Genomic DNA, 26,573 nt, shown 5'->3' with positions numbered 1-26,573 from the left:
TTAGATTAACTAATGAACACTTTTCTCCAATAAAGCTCTAAGTGCTCCACAGAGGGCTTTCTACTTGCAGTAGAAATCCTCAGCTGATGTACAGATGAGTAAAGTATACTGTCCAATGTGACTCTGTAATTCTTTGTTAGATCTTGTAATGAAAATGTATCGCCTTTCATAGGCCTGTTTTACATTTGCTGAGCCATGTTTCCTCCGGCCTGGAACATGGTTTTTTGATTTTCAGTGACTATCATGGACATGGTTTGAGAAGCCTCTTGAAGAAGGCTGATGTCAGCAGGTAGGTTGAGTACCTGTCTGGAGCAGGGAACCGTGAAATACAGAAAGAATGCAAACATCATTCTAATGGCTGTCTCATCACACCAGGATTAGATGAAGAGGTTGTGCCTGGTTATGAGATTCCGGGCTTGCCTCATATACATAGAGGTAGTTGGAAGGCAAAGTCACTTCTGAGTTAAAAGTCTTCTTGGGTACTGCAAGACTCGTGAGCACTGGAAGGTCCTTTGGGAGCACATTCCATACTGCTTATGCTGCAGCAAACTGAAGTGCTCTGATTATTTTCCATCATATTGCAGAAGAGTCATCTGTTCTTCTGGGCATAGGTTGAGACTGGCAGGGTGGAAGGGAGCCGTAAGTCCAAGGGCTATAATGGGGGAACACAGGTTCTTCGTTGCATGGGTTAGGGAGAAGATGTGTCTGAGAAATAGCATAGAGAGTCTGAGTGGGCAACAGATACTTTTTTATGTCCATGTAGCTATTGGGCCATGTCACTAATTTCCCAGGAGTCAGTAGTCCTGCCCTCAGGAAAAAGTGCCTGTCAGAGTTAAAACCCATGAGTTCTGCCTTAATATTTCTTCCTTCTATTTTTGCAGAGTGATGATAATTTTGTTTGTAGGGTATCTTCTTTGGAAATCAATAGTGCTGACTTCCCTGGGAGGTATAGATAACACTGACTTTTCACTGACTCTTAATTTCTTGTTTCACAAGTTGGCAGGTCTTGGATGGCACAGCTTTATTGCAGTGACTGGGTATAATAGCACCTCAGCCAGAAGATTTTGGATAGCATCTGGATTTTTTGAGTTGCCTCTGATATGCTTTCTGTATTCAGAAATCTCTTGGCTTGCTCAAGTTTATATACATACTGGGGAGCAAATACATAAATACAGTGTTGGGTGTTAAGGACTCCATCTAGAAAATATAAATGGAGGGAAATACAATAGGAAAACCCATTTTATTTTCCTTTATAGAAAGAGGCATGTTGCCTCTCATAAAGGAAGTTAGAACTAATGAGCTTAACCAATGTGTTCTGCATTTAAAAATATTTCTGAGGCAACCGTTATTATTATTATTATTATTATTATTATTATTATTATTATTATCAGTTGTATTACTACTGATATTTGCAATACTATATTTTTTGAGATACAGTTTCTCTGGGAAGGCAACTCATGTTGCTGATGGGGAAGGCAACATGAGTTGCAGCCGAGGTGTGGGTGATAGGAAAATCGAGCTGTTCTGTGGCATGACTGCTCTCTTATTGCTTGTGTGCTGCAGGTGGACAGTAGAAATGCCCAAAGGCATACTTAAAAACTGTTTTCAAAGAGGATAAAATTAATTTATCTATCTATTTTGTGTATAAAGGCACCTTAGCTGAGATCAGTTTCGAAATACAAAATCTAGGGTTCTCTTGCTGGAGAGATAACTAGAAATTTAGCTGCTGTAGCACTGTAAGCAACAAGAAGCTGGAGAACAAGGAAAGAGGCCTTCCAGTCTTAATTAGAAACTTTTTTCCAATACTTTTAGCACCTATTTACATTTCACATACTTGGAAGATCTGATTGGTACTTTTTTGCTTGTTTGACTTTCTGTGCTGTTATATCGTCATAAAAAAAAACCACGATGGAGTGTGGACTGGATGAGCAGAGGTGAAGTGAGGATTGAAAACTGACTGAGTGGTTGGGCCCAGAGGGTGGTGATCACTGGAATAAAGTCTTGTTCGAGGTCAGTTCCTAGCAGTGTATCCCAGAGGACAATATGAGTTTCTATCCTGTTCAACATCCTCATTAATGATCTGGATGATGGGTCAGAGTGTACCCTCAGCAAGTTTGATGGTGATACAAAATTGAGAGGAGTGACTGATGCATGGGAGGATCATGCTGGCCTCCAGAGGGACCTCAACAGGCTGGAGAAATGGGCTGATAGGAACCTTGTGAAGTTCAACAAGGAGATGTGCAAAGTCCTGCACCTGGGGAGGAACAGCCCTGTACAATAACATATGCTGGGGGCTGCCTAGTTGGAAAGCAGCTTGGTAGAAAAGGATCCGGAGGTCCTGGTGGACACCAAGCTGACCATGAGTCAGCAACGTGCCCTTGCAGCAATGGCGGCTAGTGGTGTCCTGGGCTGCCTTAGGAGGAGTGTTGCCAACAGGTCGAGAGAGATGATGCTTATCTCTGTTCAGCTCTGGTGAAACCCTGCCTGGAGTTCTGTGTCTGGTTCTGGCATCCCCAGTACAAGAGAAGAGATGGGTGTACTGGAGAGAGCCCAATGAAGTGTCATGAAGATGATGAAAAGACTGAAGTATCTGTCCCGTGAGGTGAGTCTGCAGGAGCTGAGACTGTACAGTATGGAGAAGAGAAGGCTCAGAGGGGATCTTATATGTATATAAACAAACATCTGAAGGGAAGGTACAAAGAGGACAGAGCCAGACTTTGTTCAGTGGTGCCTAGTGACAAGACCAGAGGCAATGGGTACAAACTGAAACACAGGATGTTCCATCTGAACAACTGGAAACACTTATTCACTGTGAGGGTACTGCGAGGTGGTGGAGTCTCTGTCCTTGGAGATATTCAAAAGCCATCTGGACATGGTCCTAGGCAACTGGCTCTAGGTGGCCTGGTTGAGCAGAGAGGTTGGACCAGATGAACTTCAGATTGTCGAACCTCAACTGTTCTCTGATTCTGTGTTATCTTCACATTTTTGACTGAAAGCTACAAAAAGCCATACTGCAGTGGTCTTTTGGAGAGATCACCACCACAATGAAAAGTCTGAGAATTTCTGGTGCTTTGTAAGGTAAGAATTAAACAGAATAGTCACACGTATGTGTACATATTTGAGTCTATTTATGTCTATGTATATATGAAATCTCATCCAAGAGAAGAAATTAGAGTTTGTTATAGGTCTCCTGTTAAATGAAGGATCTCTTAATTGTTTTAACAATGTATGGAGAATCTATTCCTTGCTGGTTTTTTTGAGGCTTGATTATCATGTAGCTAAGATTTTCTAACGCTCATGGCTGCAAGATTTCATAGGAAACAGATAAACTAAGAGGTAGCACACTCGAATTTTGAGGAAGGTCTGTTCTTCATAATTTCCTGTTTCTTTTGAAGACTTCTGACTATTATCTCGAGGAAGCTTTAGCAAAATAGTTCCACTCCACCTAATTACTCTTGGCAGATCATTTTGCAAATGAACCTTCTTGACTGAACCTACTGTCTCACAGTTCTTTAGCCAAAGTGATCTGAGTTCATTCAAGGCCATAAGACAGAGTTGACAGTAATTGGCGTGATTGTTTAGTGAAGTCAGCAGGGAGGCAGAGGAATGAATGGATATGGACTCCGAGTTGCTCTGAGCTCATCAGAATAGTTTCAGGCAAGTGCTGAAACAGACGTAGATGTCTGCGCTGTCTGTCTTGTGTCTGTTTGGGAAATAGAAGCCTTAATTCTCCGAAGCCATGTATCCCCAAGCTGATCTGCTGTTCTTTATCAGTATTGATTACTGTTGTCTGCTCTTAGCAAATCCCTTCTTCTCTCCTTCTGCCATGTGCCAGGTGCCTTATGTACAGAGAAGTATATTCCCTGCCTTAAATATGTGCACACTTGAGGCAAGCAGTCACAAAAATTTACAAGCTCTAAGTAGGGGCTGAAATCAGAAGACCAAAGATCTGGAGACACATTTCCACGTGTCAAGCCATGGTTCACAATCTTCCTGAGACCTTTTTCATGCCAGGAAAATTAAATCTGAGTACCCAAATGCTAGGTGATAGCCAGTTTTGTCCTGTATGATGGACATTCGAGCCATTCTTAAGAGTGCAGTAGAAAATTTACTCAATAAAGGCAGCTTTTAGTACTCCTCAGGCTTTGAGCCATAGCTTAAGCAGCAGTATACTCCCATAGCTGTGAAAGAATTTGGAGCCTTCACAGTAATCAGAAGATCAATGGTTGTGGTTTTCCTAAGTGTAAGCTGATTTGTAAATGTTTAAATTCCTAAGTCCCCTTATGGGGACCAGTAAAGGCTGCCTTGAGTGCTAGAGTACATACACATACACAAATGAAAACTCCAAGTACAAGCATCCTGGTAGCTGGATTTTTAAAGTGTACCCAATATAGCTACAATAAATATGTTTGAGAAAACTAGATTAACTTCATTTTTTTTCCCTTAGAGATCTGCCTTGGAGACATGGTAACGTCCAGGGCACAAACAATGATAAAATCTGTCCGTGTACAGAATAAGTCTTTTAACAAGTCTATCAGTGAATGGTTTGCTTAGCACCTCCAGTTGCATATTCAGCTTCACAGCAAACTACTTGTTAATATCTTCATATATATCCTTGAAAACTTACATGTTTCATTTTAAGCTGTTGCTTGTAGCATTTCAAGTAGGATGTCCTGTAACTTTCAAAATATGCTTACTTATAGCTCGGCAATGCTAATCTAAGATGTTGATTTGCATAAGATTAGTTGAAGTTTAGTAACAAGCAGGAGAAATTCAAACACAGGAATCTTTTCTAGTTCTTATATAGTTGTTATTTTGCATTTTAATTCTTGCAAGGCCTTTTGCAAAGGGATTTCTTTCCTGGCCAAGAATATTCTTGGGTGCTTAAGTGGAAACATGAGAGGATTTATACCAATACCAGATTGTTCTCTAAATATAGTCACTTCCAGTGCTTATTTTAAACTAAGTGTCAAACTGGAGAGTTATTAGGGCAGTAACTGTAGTTTGTTTGAGAAAGAAGAGAGAACTTTGCACAGCGAAGTTGTCATATATGGAAATAAGATGAGTGGTATGTATAGTTTGGACCACCACATGTAGGTAAAAAGCAAAGAGCTGTAATCTGTGTTTTTATATGAAAAAGCACTCATGAATGTGGAGTAGACATCACAGCTGGTGGGTGTTGAGGCCAAAAATAGGGTTATGTGATCAATCACCCCCTAGTAGCAGAGGACTCCAATAATCTTTTCTTGTGCTGGGTCAGCTAGATCTTTTTATGTTACCCTTTCAAGGGCTGCTTAGCTTTTCTGCTGTTTATTTTTGATAGACCATTTTGTGGTTTTTGTTAGTTATGCATCTAGAAGGGAATTTGACTGCTCTGCCTTTTGTCAGCCTGCAAGTTAGTTCACTGTTCTTAAAAGAAATAACATGGTTGCTTACTGCAAGATTACTTGTGACACCCACTTTTCAGCTTAGGTATCTCTGTTGGCTACTCAAGAGAGAGAAAGTGAGAGAAAAAAGAGCTCCAGCTTAAGCCCAGAGCAGTAGAACTTTCAATGTAAGTCCGTATCTTGAAAATATTCAAATGATTCCGTGAAAAGAGAAAAAAAAAACCCAAAACCTTAACCTTTGAAACTTGCTGGAAAGTGGTATTGTTGCTTGCTGTACATCTGCACTGGCCTCTCTTGAGGTCTTTTCTAATTTGATGATTGTAACATCCTAGTTTTTGTAGCATTTATTGTATTGTACTGCAGGAAACTCCCTGAGAGGGAAGGTTGGCAGTCTGAAGGATCCTCATAGTAATGCAGCACTCAAGCCTGATGGAACAAGGCAGCCTGTAAGATCTTTTGGAGGGAGATGTTTGCAGGCTGTACCTGCACAATGTGTCTGTATATTTTACTGGTGATCCTGCTGATGCACTGCTGAGGAGGCTGCAAGATGTGCATGAGAAATCTGCTGTAAGATTTCCATTAGTGCTCCTATGGTCACTGTTACCTACTGTGCCACCTGAAGGCTACAGAACAGCCCTGCAAGGGCACGGATGAGAGTCTAGACTGATAAAGATTATCTCAAGTCATGAAGGCATTACATAGTTAGACCACAGTAAATCTGTGGAGAAAGGGATGCTCAAGGAGTCTGGGGCAAATAGGAATTGATATGCAGCATGGAATTTTTTATACTTAACCTGGAGTCATGGCTCTGCTTTTCAGCCTCTTCAGCCCTTCCAATATTTTATGGAGGTGAATTGCCAAAAAACAAAGCTTAAAATTTTTCCTGGAAAGCTGAGAGAATCATAAAAAATATGAAATGCTGAGTCCTCTGTTCCAACTGATTCTGCTGTCCACCATCTCTAGCTGATAATAACAGCCTCCTGCCAGCAATGTGTTTGCAAGCACCCATAATCAAAGAGCAGTAAGCTGTAAGGAAGGATGGACCTGCTCTGTGAGAACTTCAGTAAACATCAGCAAAAAGCATGAGTGGGTTATTTTGCTCCAGACTGTTATTCTGGAGGTGAGTACACTAGCTTATTCCCTGGCCAGATTCAAATCAAACTGATGACATAGGTATTACTCCAAATAATTGACTTTGCCATCAGCTTCAGAGATGACTTTTTTTTTAACTAACATTAAATTAGTTGATTTTGAAATGCCAGCTACAAGGAAGTACACTATACTAATTGCTTTATTCTCCTATCTTACCAACTTATTTCACAATTGCATCCATATTTAATATCATACAATCATAGAATGGTTTGGGTTGGAAGGGACCTTCAAAGATCATCTAGTCTAAGCCCCCCGCCATGGGCAGGGACATCTTTCACCAGATTAGGTGGCTGAAAGCCCCATCCAGCTTGACCTTGAACACTTCCAGGGTTGGGGCATTCACAGCCTCTCTGTTCCAGTGTCTCACCATCGTCGTCATACAAAGTCCAACCTAAATCTCCTCTCTTTCAGTTTAGAACCATTGCCTCTTGTCATTTCACTACAGGCCTTGGTAAAAAGTCTGTTCTCATCTTTCTTGTAAGCCCCCTTTAAGTACTGGAAGGCTGTAATAACATCTCCTCAGAGCCTTCTCTTCTCCAGGCTGAAAAACCACAACTTTCTTAGTCTGTCCTCACAGCAGAGCTGTTCCAGCTCCCTGATAATTTTTGTGGCCTCCTCTGGACCCTCTCCAACAGGTCCATGTCTTTCCTGTACTGAGGGCTCCAGAGCCGGATGCAGGACTGCAGGGGGGATCTCACCAAAGCAGAGCAGAGGGGCAGAATCACCACCCTCGACCTGCTGGCCACGCTCCTTTTGATGCAGACACAATTGGCCTTCCGGGCTGCAAGCACTCATTGCTGGCTCATGTCCAAACTTCCATCCACCAGTAGCACTAAGTCCTTCTCCTCAGGGCAGTTCTCAATCCTTTCATCCCCCAGCCTGTATTGATGTTGGGGATTGCTGTGACCCAGGTGCAGGACCTTGCACTTTGTCTTGTTGAACTTTATGAGGTTCGCACAGGCCTGCTCCTCAAGCCTGTCAAGGTCTTTCTGGATGCATCCCTTCCTTCAAGCAAATCCATGGCACCACCCAGCTTGGTGTCAGCTGCAGGCTTGCTAAGGGTGCACTCAGTCCCACTGTCTATGTCATTGATGAGGATACTAAACAGTATTGCTCTCAGCTTGGACCTTTGAGGTACACCACTCATTACTGGTTTCCATTTGGACATTGAGCTGTTGACTGTAAGTTTTTGGATGTGGCCATCCAGCAAATTCTTCATCCATCAACTAGCCCACCCACCAAATCCATATGTCTCTGTGTCAAAGATTGTTCTCAATATCTGAGAATTTTCTGAGTTTAACAAACGGCTGCTAGTTTTTAATATCATAAGTAATAGTAGACTCATCTTGATCATACTCCGAATTTTATTGAGTCTCATTTCTATATTCAGCTGTGCCGTCATGTTTCTTTCATAGCTGGAACAGAAATATACTACAGCAGTTTGGTTGCAGTGGACTTTGTTTTCTGTTTGTTTATGTACTTCATTAATAGGGTGATGTCTGTTTGCCTGATCTGTTGCCCAGGTTGCCATATGTTGTCATTGTATGGCAACACTTGTACACAATAAGACCATATACAAACTAGAATGGCAAAGTTTCAGCTCTTCTGGAGCAGGAAGTATACTTCTCCTTTTCAATTAGATTTTACTAAAAGGCCACTGAGGCTGAATTCTAGCACCTGACTCTGAGCTGTTGTGGAAGGGCATTCAAAAAGCCAAGGTGTAATTTTATTTGAAGATTCAGGCCGTGATGCTGCAACAGAAATCTCCTTCATCATTGCTTCTGCAGAAGAAATAAGTGGTAATGTTAACCAGACATTGTGAAAGTATGCCCAATTTGGTTTATACCACATTTGTTTTCATATAACCAGGAACTCTGGCAAGAAGGGGAACATCTTTAAAAAGTGGCCCACAGTTGCTATTCAATAAGAATGGCTAACTAAACTATTTCATTGTCCCATCAAATGTCTATGTGTTCTTTCTCCCTGAAAAGAAAGCATATACTTTTCAGAGGGAAGATGTGCCCAGAAGGAAATCCTGAAATTAGGGATTTTGGATGTCCTGGAGGTTCAGCAAACAAGTCAGGAAGGTAATGAGCCTGACGGCAGAGGCTGCGTTTGTGCAGCATGCAGGCCTCTTTGCCACAGAGTTATCCCTCATCATCTGGCAGGCAGCCACAGCTTTTGCTTGGTGTAAGAGATAATTTATTTTGTGCTTATAGTTTCTATCCAGTGGTCCACTGGGAATTCCTCAGGCCATGATTAAACAAACTTTTCAGTTGATCTTATTTTCTTTGCACTTCGATGCAGAATTTAAGCTCTCATATACTACTAAATTACTTATGGAGGGGGACGCAAAGAAGTAACTCCAGGTGTGTTCTCTCATGGAATAGCTAAGCCAAGGATGAGCTACTCAGATCTGTTTTCAGTAAGGCTCTGTGGGTTTAATTTTCCCCTGACTGGGCTTCACATGGCACAAAGATGTAGAGGAGGAAAGCAGGTTTAAAATTCATTGTATGCTTCCCCTGCTGGGATCAATCTGTGTTCTCCTGAAACAGCTTGGGACATAGGTTTGAGAGCAGCTGGCAAGCAGAGCCATTTTCCTCCCCAGAGAGTTACAAGGACAACGGCGGGCATGTCTTGAGGTCCATTTCCTGACTGTTAATACTCCTGTATTTTGCCTCAAGAGTCGGAAGCATCACAAAGAAACAATCCATTTATTTGCAACATGTAAAAGATCTTGCAGACTTTGATTTCTTTTTAAAAGCCAGCATGGGAAGAAAAGTATTGTGTAAAAGAAGATAAAATAGAGCACTTTTAAAAGCAAGGAAATGGCCTTGTAAACGAATATCCCTTCTTGGTTGTTTTCTTTGTGTTGCATGGTGTATCTCTTGCTCTCTAAAACATTGTGTGCTTTTTTGATTCTTAAGAATTTACAGGAAATTTAGTTACATATTTGCATTATGTATTTTATTGATTCCCCTCCCCCCCTTTATTAGCATTTTTCTTTTAAAAATGAAAACAAGAAGAAGAAGATAGAAATAGCAAAGTTCTGGTTTGTAATGATATGGTGAAATTACATTTTCCTGAATTCTGAATGTGAAGATTTTAGATGGTTGTTGTATACTCGGTTGGCTTGGATCACCTTCTTGGTAGTGTTAGAGACCAGACTTTTGAAGACTGGTATGTGAGACCTTGTGTTTTCCTCCCTTGGAGCACTGCAGTTATAGGAATATTGGCTCAGTATTTTGGGCTATTTCAGTATCACGCATTAAAACGTTGTCTTTTTGGTTCCCCCCACCTCAAGTTCCCAACAGTCATAAATATTTCCCTTGTTTTCCAAGATAAAACTTGGCAAGCAGCTGGTCTTGTGGCCTAGATTACTCTCAGCTTTTAAGGTGTGGAGGAGGAGTGGCAGCTCTGGGAGTTTCATGGTCTCTGTGCTGTGGAAATGGGTCTTTCTCCTTCTCCACAGTAAAGGCAGAGCCTGGGAACCATGTCAGAAAGTTGCACTGGTAAAGGCTTCTTGGCAAACATCTTTTGTGTGTGAGTTGCAGAGCGGCTGTCAATGCTGTTTGAGTTTATAGCTTGGAGCAGAGGCTGGAAAAGACAATCCTACACCCTCTCTTTCAAGAGACCGGTGGCACATGTGTGAAATTTGAACCGAAAAGAAAGGTTGTCTAATCACTTGTTAACATTTAATAAGGACTGAATTGCCTCTGTCATCCCAAAGATGTCCATTGATACTTCCTTGGCAAGTACAACTGTGAGTTTCTTCAGTAAACAACGAGCTTTCTCTGCAGGCAGCACAAGTTTCTGACTCTGCAGGGTAACAGGCAAAACTGGTGGGAGCAGCTGCTGGCACAATTAAGTTGAGACATGAATATCTGTTTGCTGACAGCAGAAGGCAAGTTGGCCGGTCCTTGCCGGTGGCCAGCCGGGCTCGCCGGGATCCGGCCAGAGCTGCCGAGTGCAGGGAGCAGCGTATGGGAGCGCTCAGAGGCACCCAGAGACAGCTCCTGGCTCCAATTTCCCCCAAAACGCTTCGTGTTTGCAGAAAATACTTTTCCAGCAGAGAATTCACTGTTCCTGGGGAAACTGTAAACATACACAAAATGTGTTGGGACCGGTGCTGAACCTGTTCGTTGACACTGTATGAACTTTGGTAACACCTTCAAGCATTCCAGGATTTGCTTTGTCTCAAATAACTTCCGAACTATACTTCATGGCAAAACCAACACTAAAAGGCTTTCTCAGAAAAACTGGGCTAAGGACTGTTTTTAGAAAGACCACACAAAGCTTGGCAGATAGAGCAAAGTTATTTCTGCAGGGTTTATTTTGTGCATAGTTTATTTTTATTTAGGAAAAGTACAAGGCACATGCTGTTCGGTCGGGATCATCTGTTGATAGAGTGGATACCACAACCAACTCAGGCTGAAAAACAGCAGTAGGGGCTCAGAGGGCTTGGGGTAGAGCGTCTCAGTGTGCCTGTTTTAGACTTATTTCTTCCCCAAGTGTCCATCTGTGAGCACTGTTGGGTACTAACAGCCAACTGGGAGGATGTGCGTTCAGAGCTGGTGTTGTCTTTTGGGGTCCTTTAATTACACTCTGAGGAATAAATGGGGGGGCACATTTGAAAGGGAGCTGCTCCCTATGGGTAGTGTTAAGTGACCAGTGAGATTTGGCAGGCCAAGTGCACTGAAGGGGGTTAATCTGAATGGTATTTATGGATTTACCTGAACTTCATTAACATCTGTGTGATAACCCTAGCATATTTAGGATGCAAAGTAAATAGAATGAGGCACAATAGTTTTAATAATTGTTATGGGGAAAAAAAAAATCTAATGAAGGCCCACGAACTCTAATACTTTGGAAAAGATTTGACAAACTTTAGCAGTGAAATGGGAGTCAGCGAGGATATCCTGAAGGAAACAGTGTCATGAACTGGCAGGGTCAGATGGATAGATTTTTTCCAATGACCAGCTTATATCTCAAGTGCTATTTCTGTCTGGATAAATGTGTCTTATAGCGCAACTGAGGCATGCTAAATGCCCTTGCAAGCAAATGCCTGGAGCTAATACTGGATATTCACTGGAATGATATTGCAGTAAGTGCTAAAATTCACCAAAAGTTTCAGTAGCTTTTCCCTTCCAAAATTAACTAGAAAAAAATGGAAACATTTGGAGCCTGTGTTAAGAATAAAGTCTGAGCATCTGTGATGACAAGTGTCCCTGGGCAACTGGGGAGCGTGTGAAGGGACTGCCTGAAGGACTTTGTTTGTTGACCATTGCCTAGTAAAGGGAAGCAGAGAGACCACCACAATGTGACGGACATGTGAGGAATGGACAGGGCCAGACAGATGGCAGAGCCCTGCGCATATTCTGGGTGACATCTGATGGCCTGAGATGAATTCAGATGTGTAAGGTAGTTCACTGATATGGACTCAGTCCAGAAGAAGGCTTTGACTGTTTTAATTAAAACACAAAGCCAAGGGAAACGAAAATGTATCAAAACTCTCTTGATTATGGTCAGCAGTCAGATAACCTGTGTAAAGCAGAATACTGGTTCCTAAATCTCCTAAATGCCTAAACATTTATAGCATTCATTTGTATCCATTTCTTCCTATTCTCTTATACTGGAGTTTGCACTAGAAGGTTTCTTTTCTTTTGATACCAAGTGATGCTTGTAAACATAATTCTGGGTAGTCCAAATGTCTCACTGTGAGCTGAAGCTCCACAACTGAATCTCCTTGCGGTGGTCCTAGAGATTGCAGCTACTGAGGCAGAGGGGAGGGAGCCATTGGGCATCAGCACCTCCCCACAGCATTCTGTAAAATACTTCGGGATATTCTGAATTTTGAGACCAGCAGTAAATGTATCAATGTGCAGTTTTCTATAATCCGTGTAAAAACTGGAAAGTCATTCTGGGGTCAATAAGTATATTCATGTTTCTCAGGAAAAAAAAAAAGAAAATCAGAGCAAGCTTTCATTCCTGCCTTTTAATTTGTAGCATTTCATAATTTTAAAATTATCCACTCAACAAAAAGGGATAGAGAGCAATAACTGAAGAAGAAAAAACAAAGCTCAGAGTAGCCTTGGTAGGTTGAATTCCAGGCTTTGTGGGATGTTAAATTAATTTCTTGTTTAATTTTGCCAGTTTTAACAGTTTCTGTTTAAGGGTACTCAGCCAGAAGTCATCGCTCATGTTTGTTGAAAGGAGAGCTCTTGTAGGTTATGACCCAGTGCTCAGCTTCCAATGAATGTACTCTACCATGGAGCATGGATATGTATAATGTGAGGTGTACTTTCTGCTTCAGGGGATGAGACAGGAAGCTGAAAGCAGTATACTTAAATGAAAAATCCTTTGGCAAACATCTCTGGATAGCGGGTATTTGATGCCTAATGAAGTGGTAGTACAACATGTTATACTTAAAGCTCAAATGGCAAATGTAGGTTTCAGGATTAAATTTACAACTACTTTCTCTTCCCTTAAAATGTGCATAAGATGTTTTAGAGGTTACAGTTATCTAACCTGGGACTATTGTGATAAACCCTTGAAAATCCCCCATCTCCAGTTTTGTGTATTTTGGCTCAGTATGTGTGTACATGCACACATCCTTAGTTGCTACCAGCTGCTTGCCAGGCAGGAATGATGTACAGGACTGCAAGCCTTAAGGCATCCCTGGTAAACTGAAGGTGCTGATGTTGATCTTTGAAGTGGCTGACTGCTGGTTGCAGTTTTGCAGAGCTCCAGGAAATATTAACCGTGGTCCTGGTGGTTGTGATGTTCAGCATCAGCAGATGTGTTCCTTGGCTGCAGGTTTTGTGGTTGCAGACACTGAATCTTCACCATTGCATGTTCCTGGTCCAGGATGAAGCTTGCTGGGGCAGAAGATGAGTCACTGTGTCTGCTTTCTCTCTTGGAGTGGATTACTCGAGAGTGGCCATTGAGTAAACACAGCAGCAGCTACAGGGCTGCCACAGCAGCAGCTGGTGATAAATTACAAGACAGCGACCTTCAACAGCTTTTGGAAACGGATGGTGTGGCTAGGCTGATTCTCTCTGGTGACCTTCTCCTGGGTTACTGCTAGTACCCGTCGGGATCTGATCAGCTCATCTGTAAGCACCTTCTGTAGCCAGCTATTTCAGGATATGGATATAAATATGTACGTCATCTGGTAGCAGTTCTGTTTGTATTTTGTGATGCGAGATCACTGATCAGCCCACAGTGAGCCTGTCAGTCATGCTAACAGTCCTGCTATTAAAAAAAAAAAAGAGCTTACAGAAAGCAGGAAACTGAACTCACAGGAGTTCCAGCTTCTGAAGCCAGTGAAGCCAACACACATTTAGAACTTTCCACAGCGGGACAAGGCTTGTGGGCAAAGGGTACAGTTTATTAGTTGATCTGATGTAGCTGGGAGAGACAAACATTAAGGCAGATGAGCTGGTTTTCAGGGTAATGCGGTAGGCCAAGTGATTTGGCAGATGCAGAGACAGCAGAACCATGCAGTAGAAAAGTTTTGTTTTTATAATTGTTCACTGAGTGCGTCCCTGTGGTTTGCAGATACGCTCCAGAAGGCTGCCGGTTGCAGGTTTTTTCCTTCCCCAAGGGCAGTGTTTGGATCTGGCCCAGGACGCCCCTGCACGCTGTGACTCCACTCCCTTATGCACCTAAGCCAAGTCATGCTGGGTGGACTTTTGCTCCTGCTCACCCCTGGGCCCTGGCTCCAAGGCTCCTTGTCCTCTCCCTCCTGGGGCCGCTACTTGGTGTGACCAGAGTTTTCCCGTTTCCCTGGTTCAGTGCAGGCTTGCTTCAGAGTTTTGCTTAGATGGTGAGCACCTCCAGCTTTTAGTTTAACCCCTTTGGAGCATACCAAGGAAGTTTCTTGACCAAGAAGTCTTTGCTTTTGAAGCACAAAAGCATGATCTTTCAGATTAACAGAAATCCTGACACGTGGCAACCAAATCAGGGTTGGTGTATCTCTTTCTTCTCTCTCTCAAACTCTTAGTCCCTATGGCTGTGCTTGTTACTCTGACTTGAGGAGAAGCATGGCCCCAGAAACCTCTGCTCTTAATATACAATGAGAAGTCACCTGTCTCATGGTCTGGCTCACCCACTTCCTCTCGTTAGTTCCCCTGTGGGGTGCAAGCCAACCTTTTGGTCTGGGTTGTAAATCTGATGGATTTTTCTTCAAAAAAGTGCCAAAGCTGTGTGGACTGTGGATGAGTAGGTTTGCCTTGGGCAGGGTGGCACATAATGCGAACCAGAACCCGTAGTACATTACAGGTGTGCTCCACTACATCGCACCATGTGCATCTGCATAAATAAATGAACCATGAACAAAGTAAACAGACAACATAATGCAAAGGAATACTGTAGGAGTCAAATTTTGTACTCTTTTGCTGAAGAAAAGCACCTCTCTGATGCACACTGCCTGCACAAGCAGCTGTGCTTTCCCTTGTGTACTTGATCCTGGTGGAAACATGGTTTAGCAAAGACATAAAGCTAGTGATGAAAAAGATTAGCACTGTGAACAAATAGATGCTTGATGATTTCTACTTCATCTGGGTTTTATGTTTAATATTCCCCATGTGCTGGGGACAATGGAAACTGATTTAGGATGCCAAAGAATAAAGAAGTGGCTTTTCTGAATTGCTTCTGATTCAGAAGTTCACAGCAGAGAATCTTGTGTCTCCAGATCTTACCTACATGCTGCTCTAGCATACGAGCTAATGGAAATCAGAGATGGCTTTTTGAAAAAGCTATTGCAAAGAAAAACAGAGATATGAGAGAGGAACCTGGGATCCTTTGTGTCAGCAGATAAAAAGCTGTCGAAGTTATGTAATGAACAGTGTGAAAAGGAGAATGCAGTGGTCTGAACAACAGCTCACTGGGATGGATGGGTTGGCTGGAACAAGCAGAAAGAAAACTTGACAAGTGTATAAAAATCCGTGAGGTCATTGTGAAAGAAAACAAACCCACATGCTTGTATTGGAACAAACAGAAGATCTGGTGTAATTGGTGCATGATGTAAGGATCTTGGGACTTCAAGAGAGAGAGCAAGGAGAGGACCTGGCTGTTGCCAGAAAGCTCTTAAAAGTTTAAACGTCCCCAGTGCAGTGGAGCAACTCTTCTAAAATCAGAAACAGAACGGCAGCGCAGGCTGGACCATTGCCAGACTCTCACGGGCACGCCAATGGATCCACACTTCCTTGCTGGAAGGCTTTGCTAGCGTGGTAGTAGCTGCGACCAGATGCCACAGTCATGAAGTGTTTCAGGGCTAATTGTATTACTTTTATGGTTTTTGACAGGCTGGCTGACAGCTGTATTTCTGAACTTTTGTGTAGGAGCAAAGGACAGGGCAGGAGGTGGGGCAATCCAAGCCCTCTGCTGGGAAATGAACCTCTCAAGATTCATTCCCTCACCTTGGGGTTGCGAAACATGAGCTCTCTGGCCTGCTCTGGTGGCCATGGCAAACAAAGGGTCAAATGATTAGTTCCTGGAGGGGGACTCTGTGAAGTAAGGTGAGCAGAGAGAAAGCTGCTGGGCCAGCTCCTGTTGTCAGGGCTGTCCACCCAGCAGGGCGAAGGTGCCTGACCGCCTGGGTGAACTGCCTGGGTGTTCATTGTCCTAGGCCGTGATTTTCAACAAAAGGCTTTTGTTTTCAATAAATACCACTCAGATTTGTGAAAGTTGCCTGGAAACCCCACTGTTCTCCTTGGAGAAGCAGAGTAGCACAGGGGCGGATTTAGTGCCTTCAGGTGCCCTCCCTGCCTGGGCAGTGAAGGGGGCTGGTGCAGCAGCCGGGCAGGACCGTGGCTTTTTCCTGCAGGAAGATGACAGCTTTGGGCTTGAAGTGTCCCTGTAGACACAAGAGGAGGAAAAGCCTGGACAGTAGCAGTGCATGTCAGTCTCTGCACACAACAAACACAGACCACCTCCTGCTTCTTCATCTCTCAGCAGTTTTCACAGAGCTGCTTCTAAGAAACCAGGGAGGAGATAAGGAGGTTTAAAGACCAAGGATTTTTTTTCCTGTGATGACAATGCTAACTGGTCCCAGCATACACCAGGCTAGGGAGGGGGATGTGGGGCAGACCTCCCAGGTTTCGGTGTGGTGGACAGACCTCCTCCTCAGGTCCAGCAGCTGTGGTGAAGAGGCAGTGCTTTCTCCACCTGCTTGGGATGTGAGACCTTGCTCACGTAAGAGGTCTGGGTGGCTTTTGGTGGCTCTTGATGCTCCTCAGGTTTGGTGACATTGTGGCTAAGATTGCCCAGAGGGGACCTGCCCCACGGCAGTCAGGCAGGCAGGGGCAGTAAGGAGAAGCCTGTGTTGGCTTTGGCACCAGCACCAGCGCTCTGCTGGAGCCGCACCATGGTGTTGGCATGGGACCTGGGACGAGGGCTCAGTGTCCCCAGCCTGATGCTGCCTAGGTTGTAAGGCTGCATGGAGCAAAACTTGCTGCAAAGACCTCCAGCTCCGATAACCGCCCTCTGCTTGTAGGTTGACAGATACCACCAGAATTGCCACCATAGTTGCAGTTCAAGCTGATTCTCTAATCCCAGCACTGTGGGTTCAGACAAAATATTTGTGCAGGCTGTTGTGTGTTTGATTGGTTTGGGGATTTCTTTTACTTTCTTCAGGGAGCTGTACCACAAAACCTTTCCCTCCAATTGAAAAGCCACTTGCTAATGCAATTTTTTGCTTTACCAAGACACTGCCTAAAAAAAATTGAGCCCCCAACCTCACGCTCCAACTCTTCATTTTCTCTCCAGAAAGCCTCATTAAACTGCAAGGACACTGTTCTGAAGAATCTTCCATAGAAAATCTCAACTTTTCATTTATAGGACAAGTTTAACATGGATCCACACATTTCTGTTTTTCAAGACAATTTGTCAGGAAAAAGTATCCACTTTAGTTGAAAAGTTTGCTGTCTGCTGAAAATAAGTTGAATGGAAAATGGAGAGTTGAGTCTGAGGCTTTCTCATTTGGAGTAGCTTGTTGAATTTCTGTGTGCTCAACTCAAACTCTGAACTTTCATCTAAACCTCATCTGTACCCAGGGGAAGCCTCCCTGTGCAAACTTCATTTGCAGAATGATGTCTCTCTGTCTGTATCAATATTTTAAACTAACTTTTTCTGGAGATATAAGAAGACTTAATAGGTCCTAAAAATGAACGGATTTGCTGCCCTTTTATTTTGGCAGCAGAATATTTTTTTAAAAACCCTAAGGCCATAGCCCAAAATCCAGACACTGAGCTTCCAGAGAAAGTACCAGTAGATCAAACTTGTCCTAAGAAACCCTAGTAATATTCTTTCCTGTGTCTGCATGGGAAGTACAGAGAAAATCCAAACGTGACCGGCAACTTTAAGGTATTTGTTGCAAATTTTCTTTATAAATGAGTGCCTAATCAAGTGTAAATTCCCAAACCTTTTCTGCTTCATATTTCCTTAATACTGTTTGTCTTGGAGCTCACTGCTTACATGCTGTTTTTCTTGTAAAGCTGCAGTGTTGCTGAACTAAGCGAACAGCTGTGTCAGATATATCCCCACGAAGAGTCTAACCATCTGTGGTTACCCTACCAAGCTTTTACAGATGAAACGTATCATTGAAAAGCTAACTGGTAATTTTAGTCATCCCAATTTATTTTTTCATTTTGTTATTGGAATTTTGTTTAGTTCGTTAGCCCATGTCTGACATTTTGTCTTGTGTTATTTACAGAGTGAGCAATCAGTGTCATTTCTGCACTGTTTTTTGGGAAAAAAGCAGTACTGCTGGTCTTAACTCTCTCTCCCCTAAGCCACTGATATAATTATTGCTGACTGATATACTTATGCCTATTTTGTAAGTAAACTAAAACAAACAAAAAAACAACTATAGATTTGGAAAATTTTGGTGAATGACTCATAGAGTTAATGTATCACCAACTGTGCTTAAGAGGGACTGTATGGAACTGCTTGCTAGAGGAGCACACAGGAGGATTTTAAAGGTCTCATTTTGTGAGTCTTACCACTGCAATGCATAGTCGCAATGAGAAGGTATAGGTTTGAAACGCTGAGTCCTAATCCCCTCTAGGCTCAATATTTTACTTGGACATGGAGGAATGTAAAATGTACACATGCTTGGTCCTGTACAGTTTGATTCAGCTGTCAAGGAGAAGACAGTGAAGTTGCACACTGGGTAGACAGTCATTATAGGAATGTGGGTAAAAAGTGCATTACTTGCTTGCCCGAGCAGTGAGTGAGTGGTGAAGGACATACACCCGAGAATCCCCTTTCTCACAGCTTTTCTGCTGGCTGGAGGTGTTTGCTTCCACTGGGGAACTGCTAGCTGGTAGCAGTCAAAGTTAGTTAGTGTTCACGGGCTTTTCTTGTCTGTAAAGAAGCTTCTATTGTTTCTACACCATAGTGGCAAACTCCCCTGTCATTTCCTAAAAAATGGAAAGTGCAGCTTTCCTATATGTGCACAGCTCCTTCTGCTTCTTAGGGCTGCATCTGCCCCCACAAGCAATTAATTGCCAGAAAATTCATGCTTATGTTTCTGTGTTATCGATCTTTTCCTAGTATTTTGCTTTCATGTGATTTTGAAGAGTAGCCCTCTCTTGATAACTCCTGAGTGATTATCATTAATTAAGTGCAATGGGCATTTCTAGGAGGAGGAATTTGAGGAAAAAAAAAATGTGTGGCATGCTGTAAAATGAAGCTGCATGTTACATTTTTAATGAGATTTCAGGCTACAGCAGTGCACATTCATCAAATAATCCATAGACTGCTAAATATCCTTCTGTTCCTCCCACAAACAAGGGTGGAAAGTTGTCTGCTTCTTTACTCCAAGGAACCCCCTCTTTGCATTGATTTGCTCTCACAATTGCTCTGTGTCAGTCCTAGAGGTCTGCATTGTGAGACCTTCCTTTCTGCAGCAATGGCACATGTTGTTGCCCTTACTGAAATACAGTTTAGTATAAAGGCCATTTAGTCAATGCCAGCATTCATCTGGAAGAAGTTTAGCATTTTCTGTGCTTGATACTGCAAAGTGCCAAGCACCCTTATCCTGATTAGCAAAGCATTTAAACTCACACATAAAGCTCTCTATCAGTGCTCCCATTGATTTCAGCAGAGCAAATCACACATTTAAATGTCCACAACATGCTAAAATAATTAGCATGTTGAGAGTGAGAGCACTCTGTTTCTGAGACTTAATGAATAGGTCGAATTAAGCTTTTTTTAGAAACAGGCAATAATAATTTTAAAAATATTAAAAAGAAATCTTGTGATCTCTCATATCAGCAGGCAATCAGACGAAATGAGAGCAAGTGTACAGCAAACAGAAAATACAGATTCAAGTTTACAGTAACATAATCTTCCCCAGATCCAAGTTTATACGAATATAATAATCTCGGCTGGAAAATCTAATAGGTTTTTATTTCTCTTCTAAATAACTATTTTTGTAGAAGAACCTTAGTCTACTTATAATTAAGTCATAAAGACAGGCAGCTATTAAGCCTCATAGCTGGCAATTTGAGGTCTTCATGTGAATGTATTTTCCTATGTTGACACTAATTTATTTCTGAAAGAAAAAAAAGATGAATATCATAGGAAAGCTCTGTTTCCTATGGGAGTACTCATCAAGTGCAGACAAAAACAGGGCTGAAATCTAAACAGAAATTGCCAGGCATGGATTCTGAATTGTAGGTTTCTTTGTAAGCAGAATCATCCAAATTCAGACTAGTCTAAAACCACAGATTCTTTTTCTGAACTGGATATTGCCACTTATATAAATTAAACACAAGTATGTGAGAAGCATTTGACTTCTGACAGAGCTGTGGTGATTTCCCTCTATCCTCTGTGCCTGTGAAAAACACGCATACCTTGGACTAGCACATGCCAGCAAATAAATGCTGTGCGTGATAATTCTTGTGAAATGTTTGATATCTGTATGCAAGTGGATGTATTATGCACTCACATTTTACGTAGTGGCAGATTAAGTATTTGGCAGGCACACTAGGTGCGTACTTTTAAATATTTATTCCTGTGTTTATTTTTTCTTTCATATGCTGCTGTAGTAACAAGTTACTCATACTTAATCAGTGATTTTGTATATTCCTTCAGGAGACTAAAACCAGACACAGTAGATATGAAAAGAAATTATGGTAACAGGCAAAAAAATTCCATTCCCTAAAAAGGGAGAGAAAATGCAGTTTTTCTGTATTTACACAGCCACTTATACTCCTAAGGGATGCGTCTACCCCCTAAGTAAGTAGCAATCATCTGTCTTACATCCGTTGAACAAAAATGTACAGTACAAATGGGCTGCTGTGCACAGCATCTGCAGGTGAGAGAGGGAGCAGATGCAGGGGGCTGGTGTAACATGCACTGCCCAAGCAATCAGGTATTGTCAGAGCTGCCACCCACTCCTGGCATCTTCCTGAGGGTGCATGGGAAATGACTTTGGGAACCTCATAGACCAGATCTGTTCTTGCTTTTTGCCTTGGAGGGTGGGCAGTGACTGTCCACATGGATTATTTTTTTTCAGATTGGAGAGGGTACTTGCAAAAGGCAACTCCAAGGTGGCTTGGTAGATTTGGAGAGTTCAGGCAGGATTTGAGAGGGGAGGGTATGCCTCGAAGGCAAGAAATATATTTAATATCATTCCAGTTGCTGGTGTGTCCAAGTGAAGCAAGTGCTTACATATGTGTGGAAACGGAGGACAGGCTCTGTGGTCAAGTGAAATGAGGTAAAAGAAGAGGAAATATTTGCTCTGGGTAGGCTAAAGAGGATAAGTATGAAGTGCTGCTGGGTGAAGGACTGACTTGGCGCAGTCCCTGACCACTCTTATCAATCTTGCAGCCTGGCTGCTGCGAATTAGTATCAGGAAAGGGATTTATCTGATATACATTGCCACTAGGCTGGAGGGATAATTTTCCAGATCTTCTGTGGCATGATGTTTCAGACATAGATGTCCTAGCTTGTTTCTGTCATGGCATTCTGTCATTGCATTCCATGTTTCTGTGACTTCTATATCCCATTTTACTCTCCTGATCTTGGTTTTGATGCATTAGTAAAGTCTCTTGGACCAGGCTTCTGTTTCACTGTGATTTATTTATTGTTGCCTCCTTTTTTCTCCATGTTATTTCTTTGGCATTTTTTCAGCTACCTCCTGCATTTTTAGCTTGTCATTGCATCCTTTCTTTTGTTTTTATAAAGAAGGTTATATTTTAGACCCAGCTCCTAAAATATCCATCCAGAGAGTAATTTTGAAATAATGTCATTGAGATTGCTGATATGTTTAAATGTAGCTTTAAATTTAGCACTTTTTTGAATCAACATATTTGTACCTGTTAGTTTTACTAAAGTGTGTCTTTCTAGTTTTCTGCTTTAAAACCAGAAATGCTTTAGAAGTTTTTGGCTGCAATGTTTTCTTATGGATAGTTTTAAAATCTAAGTTACGAAAACGAAGTTAGAAAGTTTTCATCTACAAAACAACCAGTTATTCCCACAGCATGTTCCTGCCTGTGTAAATTATCTTGTCGATCAAATAATTTGTCTACAGCTATCAGGTCTGGAGGGCAATACTTAATCGCAGAATAATAGAATCATGGAATAGTTTGGGTTGGAAGAGACCTTCAGAGGCCATCTAATCCAACCCTCCTGCAATGACCAGGGACATCTGCAACTAGATCAGGTTGCTCAGGGCCCCATCCAGCCTGGCCTTGAATGTCTCCAGGGATGTGGCATCTACCACCTCTCTGGGCAACCTGTGCCAGTGTTTTATACCCTCATTGCAAAAAAATTCTTCCTCATGTCTAGGCTGAATTTTCCCTCTTTTAGTTTAAAACCATCACCCCTTGTCCGGTCACAACAGGCCCTGCCAAAAAGTCTGTCCCCATCTTTCTTATAAGCCCCTTTTAAGTACTGAAAGGCTGCGATAAGGTCTCCCTGGAGCCTTCTCTTCTCCGGGCTGAACAACCCTAACTCTCTCAGCCTCTCACAGGAGCCCCCTGATCATTTTTGTGACATCCTCTGGACCCTCTTCAACTGGTCCATGTCTTTCCTTAATAATTTACTTAACACTGATATATCACCTCTCTCTGAAGATTTCAAATAATTTAAAAATTGTGATTAAAAATGCAGTGAGACACACAAAATGACGTATGTGTGGGTACAGTGGGGCATTAAAAGGTTAAATGAATCACTTAACAAAGGAGTGGCAGTCTCAATCGCCTGACCTAACCCCAGAACAACAGTTCCCTTATAACAAAGTACTTTTATCCAGGGATGCAGAAGCAAAGCCTCTGACATTTATTATTCTGATGTGTCTCTATTCCTAGGACATTACATTTCTGTGGATACATCTTATGAGGGTGAGAAGGCAGTGCTGTCCAGCCCTGAGCTGTACTCGGAGGAGTGGAGCTGTGTCAGACTGATTTATCAGATAGCAACAACTTCAGAGGCTTCACCCAGTCCCACTAGGCTCAACCTGTACCTGCGGCAGGAGGGAGAGAGCTTTGATCGTTTGCTGTGGTCAGCCAAGGAGCCTTCAGACAGCTGGCTCATAGCGAGCTTGGATTTAACCAACAGCACAAAGAAGTACAAGGTAAGCCCAGTTTCAGAAGATGCCACAGATGCGCAGACTGCTTGTTGAACATTTCTGCCCTGGGCCCTATTCTTGCTTTTAACCACCAGGGTGTGAGTCAGTTGACCCCCCCTGTCTCTAAAATCAGGGCGGCAGAGCCCTGCGGAGCTTCTGTCGTTCTCCGGCAGATATAGGACCTCCAGGTCTGGGGTCTGCAGCTCTGCTCGCTTGCTCCTGTTCTCTGTGCCCTGCTGGGAGGAGAGTATTTCTATCCAACACCCATCACATTTCATCTCTCACAATAATGGCCTGTGCAGCCACAGCTGAGGCGTCTGGAGTCCCATACTTTTATATGAAGTGTGACATTTTTTGGCCTTGTCTCATTGTCCTTCAGTGTGCTTTCTGACCTCAAGGAAAGGTGTTGTCTGGATCCTCAACACCAAGCTCTTCCAGTAAAAGCACCTCTCCTATCTGTAGGGATGATAAGTGTCCCACAGATATTTAATTTGTTCTCCTCTTTATCCTGTTCAAATGTCCAGGGTTGTTATGGAAATACTGAATCCCTAAAATTTACAGGTTTGTTTATATTGTGCAGATTGTACTGGAAGGTGAAATGGGACAAGATAAATCTGGCAGTATAGCAGTTTTTGAAATTAAAATAACTCCTGGATATTGTATTGGTAAGTACTGTCTGCTCAGCTCCCATATTCTCTGAATAGAAAAAAATACCTTGTTGTCAGTTTAAAAATAAAGGTCTGGGTTTAGAAAAAAGACAATGGCTTTTTCCTTATTGAAAAGTAGGCTGTCATATTTGGTATAGATATTTTTAAGCTAAGCTTCCACACAGCAATATGTGTTTTTATTCACACGTCTTTGTGATATATATAGACATGTCACCTACAATAATTCATTCTAAAGATGGTTATTGTTCAAGCAGGAACAAATGTTGTATTTTCACAAACTAAACTGCTGCAAATATTAGGCATAACAGCTGCGATATTATTTTTGCTGTCTGCCTGCTCATGCTTCCTGACAGCGGCATCCTCCAGGCTGCAGAGTCAGAACTCTGTTGGTAGTTACACTTACTGCTATTTCCTCATGATATCTGCCAAAAACTGCTGATGAAGTTCAAAAATTTCAGTGTCTAGGAGGCTGGGAGACCTTTGCATTTTTGGGGAGCTCTGGTTGAGTCCAACTAAATTGTCACAATTCTTTGACTCTGTGAAGGAAACAAAGCAGTCTCATTATTGCTATGAAATACTAGTCCTACTTTGTTTCTAGCCGTTCCTGGTTTACAAGTAGAAGTTCTGCTCTGTTTAATACTCTGAAGTGGTATTTTTAAAATCTGTTTTATTTGGTTCTGAATTACAGCAGTCCTATATTGCAAACTAATGAAAAGATTGATTGAAGAGGATGGAAATGAGAATTTTATCAAAAATTGATAGAAATTTGTGGCTAAGTTTGCTTCCATTTGTTATAAGCTGTTAAGTGCTGTGTCCAGTTTTATAAATATAGGTGTTATCTGCACTGCCGTATGTAAAAAGAGGCCTATCCTTGACAATAGCCTCTCTTCCAGTTTCTATAATGAAAATCTGTGCACTGAGCTGGTGATGTCTCCAATTGCAGAATGTGACTTTGAGGAAAATCACCTTTGTGGCTTCGTGAACCGCTGGAACCCCAATGTCAACTGGTTTGTTGGTGGAGGGAACATTCGGAATTCTCAGTCTATCCTGGCCAAAGACCACACACTTAATAGTGAACTGGGTAAGCAAAAAATGTAAAACAGAAGTATAGTGGAAAATCTGTCTCTATGATCCACGTTATGACTCTTACACTGCAAATTATTATGTGAGTTCTTTCTTTTCTCCTGGCATTGGGTGGGGGAAGAATGACTTATGTGAAAAACGGGACTAGAAAAAAAGAGGGGTTGTTTTCAGAAGTTCACACAAAGGTTGCTATATCCTTTGCTAGGCTTAAAAAAATACTCAGAATAAGGATAAATTTTTGGACATGGAGGGGGAAAATTCATCTTTCTGTGGATTCTGAAAGTATGGACCGCAGTAACTTTTAAAACCTTGTACTGCTCCACTGTACCTCTCTCTGGCAGGTGTTTTCTTTCCAGTGGCTATTGGGCAAGCTGAGTAGGAAAGTTAAGGACCTGAAATATGTTTGGAAAATCTCAGGTTAAATTGCACAGAGTACTCGAGCTTTCTTTCTTTCAGTCAAACTGTTAATACAGTCTACCAGAGGAAGAATGCTGTGAAGACTTAAAGGATTTTCACTCCTTGCCCTGAATGAAATCATTGTCCCATCCACCTTTTTGAGAGAAGAAGGTTTTGCACAGTCATAGAGAGGGCTGAGGGATGTCTTTGATGTAGCATTGCATGGAGTACTGCAGCAGGTGATGATCAGGAGATCGGGCTGCTGTGGCACACTGAGCATCTTGGATAACGTGACGCTCGTGATGGTGCAAGGAATCACTTCATGAAAGGTGGGGTTGACTCTCTTTCCTTAACTCATGCCGCTGTGCCTTTTTATTTGTTTCACAATTGTGTGAGTTGAGTACAGAGTGTCAGTCCAGCCCCGCATCACCCCATGGCACCTAAATGCGAGTAAAATTTTGATGGAAGTTTAACTCACCAAAACTTCAACAGCAGACAGCAGTTCTACCTGCTAAACAAAGTACTGTCTGTGACAGGAAATTCTGCCAGCCTGGAGGGATCTGTTTGCTCATAGTCAGTGTTTCTTCTTCACACCAAACCCCCTCTGCTTACCATTCGGCTGAGAAGACACCAAGAAGCCAAAAGTCACCTAAGAACTTTCTTTTTAGAAGAATTGTGCTATGAAGGTACATCATCAAGGACATAGTGATTAAACTATGAAATGTAAAACTGCAGAGCGAAAATTAAGTCTAGAACTTCTCAGGCAAGTACTGTTGAAGTGTCACCCCTGGGAGTGGGAGGCCAGAGGAGAGCCACAGTCAAGCAAGCTCTTTCTCTTCCTTCCACTGGACCAAAGCGAGAAGTAACACCTCCAGGTTGAGAACGCTATCAGCTAATTAATATAGTGGTGTAAATAGAAACCTAATGACACAGTTTGCAGTGTCTGTGCTGAAGTACCTTGTCAGTTTGACACTTCATTCTCCAAGTTTTCTACTTGTGAAGAACCATTTTTCCATTCATCAACTGATACTGTTTGATGCTGACTGACACAGATGCACAGCATATCTGTGCAAGTGGATGTCTCCTGTTTAAATGAGATAGCTCTCCCAAAACCAGTGCCTGAGAAGCTATACCCTTTGAAAATCCTGCAGGTCATATTGGCTGTTGAGGGAGAGGCAGTCTACTTACATGTAATGTATCTCCCAAAAGAAGGTCTGTTCAGTAAAGGTAAAACCTTCAGAAACCAAATCCTGTAGAGACTTGGCAGAATAATACAAGCTGTGAAATGTTCAGAATAAAGGTTAT

General features: G+C 42.3%; 1 protein-coding gene across 1 annotated transcript in view; it reads left to right on the top strand.

Annotated features, from left to right (window-relative positions):
* MAMDC2 (MAM domain containing 2) overlaps positions 1-26,573 on the top strand; it is a gene marked incomplete at both ends in the record, with an annotated part of 62,604 nt that overhangs the window by 9,267 nt on the left and 26,764 nt on the right. The window contains 3 exons of the mRNA XM_080362762.1: positions 22,862-23,127; positions 23,702-23,786; positions 24,733-24,870. Coding sequence (XP_080218888.1) covers positions 22,862-23,127; positions 23,702-23,786; positions 24,733-24,870 — 489 coding nt within the window. The remainder of the gene's footprint in view (positions 1-22,861; positions 23,128-23,701; positions 23,787-24,732; positions 24,871-26,573) is intronic.

The sequence above is a fragment of the Nesoenas mayeri genome (assembly GCF_963082525.1).
Source record: "Nesoenas mayeri genome assembly, chromosome: Z".
In the NCBI taxonomy this organism is placed as follows: domain Eukaryota; kingdom Metazoa; phylum Chordata; class Aves; order Columbiformes; family Columbidae; genus Nesoenas; species Nesoenas mayeri.
Note: the sequence above shows the minus strand (reverse complement) of the source record. Positions and strands in the feature narration are given on the sequence as shown.